The sequence below is a fragment of the Bison bison genome, unplaced genomic scaffold (assembly GCF_000754665.1).
Source record: "Bison bison bison isolate TAMUID 2011002044 unplaced genomic scaffold, Bison_UMD1.0 scf7180017864379, whole genome shotgun sequence".
In the NCBI taxonomy this organism is placed as follows: domain Eukaryota; kingdom Metazoa; phylum Chordata; class Mammalia; order Artiodactyla; family Bovidae; genus Bison; species Bison bison.
The window spans coordinates 11,927,363-11,927,862 of NW_011494951.1; the positions used below are offsets into that span (position 1 = coordinate 11,927,363).

Consider the following 500-nt stretch of genomic DNA (forward strand, 5'->3'; position numbering starts at 1 on the left):
CAGCCCGGCTGGCTTTTCCGCACCGCCCAGAAACAGCGGACAGGAGGGAGCGCAGTCGAGTTGGGCTCCGCGCTGGGCTGGGCACCGGGGCCCATGCCCGTTCGCCCCCGCGGGCCCGCGCCATGGCCTCCGGGAGCGTGGCCGAGTGCTTACAGCAGGAGACCACTTGCCCCGTGTGCCTGCAGTACTTTGTGGAGCCCATGATGCTCGACTGCGGCCACAACATCTGTTGCGCCTGCCTCGCCCGCTGCTGGGGCGCGGCGGAGACCAATGTGTCGTGCCCGCAGTGCCGGGAGACCTTCCCGCAGCGGCACATTGCGGCCCAACCGGCACCTGGCCAACGTGACCCAGCTGGTGAAGCAGTTGCGCACCGAGCGGCCGTCGGGGCCCGGAGGCGAGATGGGCGTGTGCGAGAAACACCGCGAGCCCCTGAAGCTGTACTGCGAGGAGGACCAGATGCCCATCTGCGTGGTGTGCGACCGCTCCCGCGAGCACCGCGG

General features: G+C 70.2%; 1 protein-coding gene across 1 annotated transcript in view; it reads left to right on the forward strand.

Annotated features, from left to right (window-relative positions):
- TRIM27 (tripartite motif containing 27) overlaps positions 1-500 on the forward strand; it is a 15,139-nt gene continuing 14,639 nt past the window's right edge. The window contains 2 exon segments of the mRNA XM_010857309.1: positions 1-314; positions 316-500. Coding sequence (XP_010855611.1) covers positions 123-314; positions 316-500 — 377 coding nt within the window. The 5' untranslated portion in view covers positions 1-122.